Genomic DNA, 7,700 nt, shown 5'->3' with positions numbered 1-7,700 from the left:
GAGAAAAAAAGGTGGGCAACAAATGCAGTAAAAAAATATTGATGGGGCCTTTGCTTGCTCCTTATTTGGCAGCCTCAAATTGCCATATCTCTTAACTAGTTTTTTAATAAATGGTGACAAGCAAGTAACCCAGAGCAACCCTCAGCCACTTTTGTAACTGCTCCTGGTGAGTCATGCTTGGGTGGTGGGGGCAGGAGGAGGAAGGACAAACAGCAGCTCTCTCTCAGTTGAGCACTTGCATCATGCAAGCATGACTCACTCTATGGGAGCCTCAACTGCCACTTGTGCAAACAACAGACTCCAGGGAGGTAACAAAAGAGTGTTAGTCTTCCACAATACTGCCGGCATTAGGGGAAGTGGGGCTGCAGTCACCAAACCTGACTTGAGCACGCTGCCAGATTTGGAGACTCTTTCTGCAAACAGCTCTGTGTTCTGGGTGTGCAACTCCCTCCTGCGATCATTGGAAGGGGTACTCAGCACCGTTTAGAAATAAAGCCAGGCGCTTCCCACGCTTTGTCTAGTGCTAACTGAAGTGGATAGAAATTACTTTTTCTAGAAGTTGTTGCAGCAGCCAAGAATCCTGAATTATGAGCCAGTGGTGGTGTGCTGGTTAGCGTTGGACTAGGACATGAGAAACCAGGGTTCGAATCCCCACTCGGCCATGAAGCTCACTGGGTGACCTTGGGCCAGTCACTTACTCTCAACCTAACCTACCTCACAGGGTTGTTGTGGGGATTAAATGAGGAAAGGGAGAACCATGTAAGCACCTTGAGCTCCATAGTGGAAAAGGTGCAATATAAATGCAAAATAAAAACAAATGCCATATATGTGCAGTCTGACTAGAGACTCTCAAAATACATGTAGCTGCAAGCAGAAAGTCGGGAGACGGTTCAGTATGTCCAATCTAGCATAGCAAATATGGAGCACAGAGAATTCCGTGGCCCTCATTGGCTCCTTAATGTGATGTGGCCAATATGCCACTTTTTTACCAGACACACACACCAACATGTGCCGGGCAGCCTCTGCACAGCCTTTGATTCACTTTGTAAACTTGCACCTGCTCCATCAGGTGAAGGGGCCGTGTTCATTCCCTGTAATACAGATGAGTCACGTGCATGCAATGGGGTGAAAGGGTAGCTGTGGGGCCCACATTGCTGCACCATTCAGCACACTTTAAGATTGATCCACACACGAACATTAACTCTTTTGGGCTGTAAGATTTGGGGAAGTAAAGCAAAGCTGGTGCAGACAGGCAGGCTGTCTGCTGTGTCCTCAGGGGCCCTGGAAAGCTCTGAATCATCAGCCCAAAGGCATTGAAATCCAGCTCCTCTCCTGTGCCAGTTACCCCTCAACATGTGCTAGGCAAGTCAGCAGACTTGGCAGGAAGAGCAGCTTTCAATGCCTGCTGGAGGAAGGAGGGGATGCTGCTCTGTCATCTGCCTAGAGTAGCTGAACTAAATGGTGTGAAATAACTGTGTTGGCCTGTTGCCAATACAGTGCCTCTTTTGTGGGGAAGATGGTGAAGCTGCAGAACTGCAAGTGTTCCTGGATGACACTGGTTATCAGGATACACTTCAGTCTGGGTTTAGGCCTGGTTTCGGGAATGAATTGGCCTTGGTCACCTTCATGGATGACCTGTAATGGGAGAAATATGGTGATGCATGGCCCTGTTACAACTGCTTGATATCTCAGCAGCTTTAGATAGCATTGGCCATGGTAACCTACTGGATCACCTGAGTGGGATGGGTGATGGAGACACTGTATTAGTGGTTCCACTCATACTTGATCGGTTGTGTCCAGACAATAACACTGGGTGGGGGACTGCTCTTTGACATTGTTCTGGCATTGATATACAAAGCCTTGAGCAACTTGGGCCTAAAATACCTGAAGCCTGAACTGTTATATTCCAGCTTGACCACTGAAATCCAGAGGGGTGATGTTAGTTGTCCCCCCATGTTACAGACAGACATTTAGAAATCAGACATTTAGCACCACTGGTCCCATAGCCTCTGATGTACCTGCTTACTCTGCGCCTTGTAACCCGAGTTCTGTACCAAACTGACTTATGCATTAAAACCTTTGGAAGGAATGGTGTTGAGAGTTCTAGTTCCTCATCCAGTCGAGAGCCAGGACAATCCCCAGGCATTGCTTATCCATGGTCAAACTATTCTCTCATAACAAAAGAGCCAGTTAGCAGCAACCTGCCTCATAGTACAGTCATACCTCGGTTTAAGTACGCTTCGCTTTGAGTACTTTCAGTTTAAGTACTCCGCAGACCCGTCTGGAACGGATTAATCCACTTTCCATTACTTTCAATGGGAAAGTTCGCTTCAGGTTAAGTACGCTGGAACCAATTGTGTATTTAAACCGAGGTACTACTGTACCTGCTGCCCACTTTGGAGTGGGGCTGCCAGTTCAACTAGGTAATGCCCATGGGTGAAACGCAAGGGGGAACTGAGCAACAGTTATGGGATGTTAGTAAGGCTGCAGCTGCCCTCTTTCATTATTTTCAGAAGAGAAGGCATTAGACTACACATGTGCTTCTGGCACAAAGAGACGATGCCCAGCAGCTGTATTATGAACTGAATGCACTCTGTCAGATGCAACTTCAGATCAAACAAGAGGATGAGTGGCAGAAGGGCTCAATGACAGGGGTTTATACTTTGCAATTCTTGGGCATCTCCTACTGGAAAGATGTGATGCAGCAGAACTAAGAAAGCTTTCTCTGCCCAAGGCTTTGGAAAACGACCACCATTAGTCAGCACTGGGCTAAATCAGACTCCTACAACTCCCATTAGTCCCACCCAGCAGGAGCAATAGGCAGGGATGATGTGAACTGTAGTCCAGCCTCTGGAGGGCACCAGAGTGGAAAAGGCTAGGCAAGATAGACCAAGTTCCTGATATTATTAGTACATGTTCATATTGCATTATTGAGGTTCTAGAGCCAGCGTGGTGTAGCGATTAACGCTGGACTAGGACCTGGGGGACCAGGGTTCAAATCCTCACTCAGCCATGACATTGGGCCAGTCACTTCTTCAGCCTAACCTACCTCACAGGGCTGTTGTGGGGATGAAATGGGGGAAGAGAACTGTATATGCCACCTTGAGCTCCTTGGCAGAAAGGTGAGATATAAATGTAAATAAATAAATGTCAAGCTCTGCACAAGGACTGAGTGCTCTCTCATTTGTAATTTAACCTCGGCTCAGCTGCTACTGGTAGTTTTCTCAGCCTGCAAGTCCTGGTTAAAGAGGGATGATCTGAGGATATTGAACGTACAAAAAGCTGCTGGTTGGTCTGGTGAGAAACAGTTTGTAAAAGGAAAGTGGATCTTAAAATTTTGTAAAGAGTTTATTTGGGGTGGGAAACAAAGGCTGAAGAGGGTGAAGAGAGTATTAGTCCACAGAAAGCAAGAATCCTATTTGTTGCTAAGGTCAGTTATATTCTAACTTATTATTACAAAGGGACCTAATGCCCACTTCCCCTTTCTATAGAAAAGTTTGGTGAACTCTTGAACTCAGGAAGTGGAGCCAAGGAAGGCATCTAGTAAAATCAGGGAGGGTTGTCTACAGGTCACTTCTAATCTCAGTCCAGAAAAATGTGCTTCTTCATCAGGAGTACAAGCAATGTCAGGCTGAGTTTGGGGCACATGGCAAATCCAGGGGACTAGCCCACTCATTTGTAGCTCTGCTTAAGGAACTCCTTCCTGCCCCTGTCTCGGCCACCAAAAGTGCGAACTCTGTGAATGAGCTGCAGCTGTTTCTCAATGGTGGTTGTGATGTCCATGTCATCAGGGATGTGGACATAGCGGACGTTCCTTCCCGTCACAAACAGATCATCCAGCCAGGTGGAATGGCCACACCGATCAGTGAACGTCGCCTCGGACAGGCGGATGTTCATGAAGGCGTCAACGTTGGTGATGCGGCCGACAGCCTTGCTCTCATCCCGCAGCTCCACAGTGGTGACGTGTCCATGGAGGCCCTGCAGCAGGATGACAAGGCTGTTCTCCGAGATGGTGCGCTCCTTCACGGAGTGGCTGATCTCCATGGCGTGGCACCACCTGATGGCTGGAACAGAAACAGGAGGAAGAAGAGAGTTCAGTGAGTTAGCCCCATTCATCGCTTTCTCTTGTGCTATATAGAGCACAGGTCTGTGCTTGCACTGTGCTAAGCATGGAATTTGGCTCATGACTTTTAGAATCACAGTTCTTGTTCGTTTTGCTTGGAGAGTGCACAGGTGAAACCTCAAAACCCAAACTGAGGCTCTGCAGGATCTCTAAAGGCAAGCTTCAGTACAGAACTGTGTGTGTTGGTTGGCCTCTCCTTAGCAGCCAGGCAGTAAGAATCAAAAGCCCATGATCTATCATCTGTCCCAAAGAATCTGCACATGCCCAGAGGCCAACTGCTCAGCAACCAAACATTCTCACTTGGAAGGAGCAGCAGTAAAATAGTGAGAAAGCTGAATTGTTTCTCTTTCCCATAATGTATTTATGTATATGTGCTCCAGTGTAAGTTGCTGCAAGACCTGTTTGGTGACAAGCAACTACCGGTAGTAAGTTTAGTACAAATGAAAATAAATAAATGGTAGACCTGGTGTCGGTGCCACTGAGAGAGGAATACAGTACAGTACTGTTACACTGGGTCCAGACTCTTGAGCTCTCTCTCTCTCTCTCTCTCTCTCTCTCTCTCTCTGTTTTTTAAATTGAATTTGATTGATTAAATTGAATTAGCACTTGTAGAAGGAAAGCGAGGAAGTAAAATATGTGGGCATTTGAAGCAATCACTATTTTAAGCTATTGCTTTGTGATATGAGCCTGCCTTTCTGTTTTTAGCCAATGAGTACAGTCACAGCCGTGACCCATAAGTGCTTTGGGCAAATACATACACAGAGAAGAACCCTCAAACCTGGAAGCCTTTAAAAAAAAGGTTTGGGCAAATCCACGGATAAGGTTGTCAATGCTTCCTAGCCATGATGGAGGCCAGGCTCTGCCTCCACAGTGTGAGGCAGAAGTGTTTCTTAACGCCAGCTGCTGGAAACAGCAGGAGGGTGTGTGTGTGCTGCTATTGCCCTCAGTTCCTGCTCTGGGGTTTTCCCATTGGGGGCATCTGTTTGGCCACTGTGAGATGAGGACACTGGGCTAGATTGGCCGGCCCCCTATGTCTCAATCTAGCTGCAGCAAGGCTGTTCTTTAGTAAAACAACTTCTGATGTTCTTCTGTAAAACAACTTCCAAGTGGCCCAAAGGGTCCCTCCCACCAAGCAGGTGGCCTGCTAGTGGGGAAGAGGGCCTGATCCACTCATGGGGCCGCCTGCTGGGCCGCAGGAAATCCTGTGGGAGCAGAAATCAAGCAGGCAGGAGGAGAAGTAGACCCAGCGGCTCATGCTAGGGGTCCCCAGCATGAGCCCCCCTGGCATGGGTGTAGCCAAGGAGGGCAGGTAGGCGCAGCTGCCCCCTTCAATAAAAATAAATAAAAATATAATTGCGGGGGGGGGGGGCAGAACCTCAGTTAGCTAACAAAAGGCCTGATCCCCATAACAAAAAATCTGGCTACGCCCATGCCCCCTAGGCCTGCTCCTGGCTGCCTAATTCTCGCTCTCCGGCCTTTCGATTCGCAGGGAAAGCCAGGGAAGGGGAAAGGGCAGCTCGTGGCGGTTCCTGACCCGAATGGGGTCCCGTGCAGAAGAGGCGCGCGCAGCGGAGGCTCCGCTCGCCTACCTTGCTTGGATCTCCCGCCTCCTCGCCTAGCGCAAAACCAGAAGCACGCGTGCGTAATCTACAGGCGGTTTAATCAGAGACTTCGCTCCTCATTCGCCGGTTCTAAACCCAACCGGAAGAAAGTGAAACAGCCCCATTGGCCAGAATGGAAAGAAAGGCGGGGTTCGAGGTGCGGGAGGAGAAAGCTGGCTTGTGATTGCTTCGTTGCTTCCGCCCGTATCTGATGCGCTCGGAGATTCGCTTTCCGCCCTGAAAGTGACGCGAAGAAGCCACCTAAAAGCTGGAGAATTTATAAAGTTTCGGCGGTGTTGATGGGCTCCTCTGCTCCAGCTCAAAGCCGCCTTAACTCTCAACTAAGCATGCTCAGAATTGCCGGTATCCGGGTGTGATTTTACGAATCATTCACAGTAACATCAGGCTGCAATCAAGTATTTTGGAGAAACCCTTGTTGTGCAGGGTGATGCTTCCTGCCCAGTAAAGATGGAAGATTTAGTTAAGTACTGTACACGACGAACTGTGTGTTAAACTGTATTTTTCAAATATAAAATGTTTTAAATGAACGCATATAGTTTTTATACACTATTCTTTAATGGTGGTAATGGATTTATAATTAGCTGATAATAAAAGTAGAACTACTGTATCTTCTCCAATGAGCAGCTTTTGTTCTGTACAAATAGGCTAGATCTAGTCGGGTGGTGCTGTGGGTTAAACCACAGAGCCTAGGGCTTGCCCACGGTTCGAATCCCCGTGATAGGGTGTGCTCCCGTTGCTCAGTCCCTGCTCCTGCCAACCTAGCAGTTTGAAAGCAGGCATTGCAAGTAGATAAATAGGTACCACTCCGATGGGAAGGTAAACGGCGTTTCTGTGTGCTGCTCTGGTTCGCCAGAAAGCGGCTTAGTCATGCTGGCCGCATGGCCCAGAAGCTGTACGCCGGCTCCCTCGGCCAGTAAAGCGAGATGAGCACTGCAACCTGAGAGTTGTAACCCCAGAGTCATCCGCGACTGGACCTAACGGTCAGGGGTCCCTTTACCTTTACCTAGTCTCTAGAATCTATTTGGGAGTCCTATGTAAACTCACTTAATATGAATGCTTCAGCTCTACAGAGACTCATCAACCATTTTACCAAACCTGCAGGCAGTTCCATCAGCCTGATGACAAACATCCTGGGTCAGGACGTCGCCAGCACTCCATGCATTTGCACTGGTGACTACATGCTTGAGATGGTAGACTTTTTTGTCTACCTGGATTTCACCATAACCAGCAGTCTCCATCAATGCTGAGCTGGACAAGCGTATTGGCAATGCAGCTATGACAATGTGATGCTAACATCCCATACAAAGATAAAGGTCTACCATACGTGTGTTGAGCACACTAGTGAGTGATGGACAACTTAGAATTGTCAGGAGCGACTCACCGCCTTCCATGTGCGCTGTGTCAGGAAGCTTTTGGGTATCACATGGTAAGACAGAGTTTCAAACAAAGCGGTGCTGTCCCAAGTCCATATTCCCAGCATGTTTGCACTCATATCTCAGCGACATCTATGTTGGCTTGGTCACGCACAGAATGGAAGATAGCAGGATCATCAGGGACATGCTCTATGGGAAAATGGCTTCAGGCACCAGGCCTGTTGGGTCAACCAACTCTGTGTTACAAAGATGCCTGCAAACGTGACATCAAGGCTGGCAGCATTAACCCCACTGTGTGGGAATACCTTGCAGAACACTGGAGTGCCTGGAGATAGGCAGTCAGGTTGTGTATCCATAGCAGTGACCAGAGGAGGAAAGACCATTTGGAAGATTGTAGAGAGAAGAAACGCCATGGTGTATCTGACCCAGCTGCAACAAAATGACTCTCTTGTATTAGTCTCAACAGCCACGGCAGGTGCTGCAACCATCGAATAGATTAGCTTCACCCCCAAAGGCACACTCCTTCACTGTCTCCTGAGACAGATGGATGCCAACAATACTTAAACCATGCTGTCCCACAAT

General features: G+C 48.2%; 1 protein-coding gene across 1 annotated transcript; it reads right to left on the bottom strand.

Moving 5' to 3' along the window:
* Positions 1 to 3,329: 3,329 nt before the first annotated feature.
* On the bottom strand, positions 3,330 to 5,741 carry LSM10 (LSM10, U7 small nuclear RNA associated). Its single transcript, XM_035119868.3, has 2 exons — positions 5,713 to 5,741; positions 3,330 to 4,064 (listed from the first exon to the last, which is right to left on the bottom strand). The coding sequence occupies exon 2, from the start codon at positions 4,042 to 4,044 to the stop codon at positions 3,673 to 3,675; it is 372 nt and encodes a 123-aa protein (XP_034975759.1). The 5' UTR covers positions 4,045 to 4,064; positions 5,713 to 5,741; the 3' UTR covers positions 3,330 to 3,672.
* Positions 5,742 to 7,700: the final 1,959 nt, after the last annotated feature.

The sequence above is a fragment of the Zootoca vivipara genome, chromosome 6 (genome assembly GCF_965207765.1).
Source record: "Zootoca vivipara chromosome 6, rZooViv2.hap1.1, whole genome shotgun sequence".
In the NCBI taxonomy this organism is placed as follows: Eukaryota; Metazoa; Chordata; class Lepidosauria; order Squamata; family Lacertidae; genus Zootoca; species Zootoca vivipara.
The sequence above is the reverse complement of the archived record's forward strand: the minus strand, read 5'-3'. Positions and strand labels throughout refer to the sequence as shown.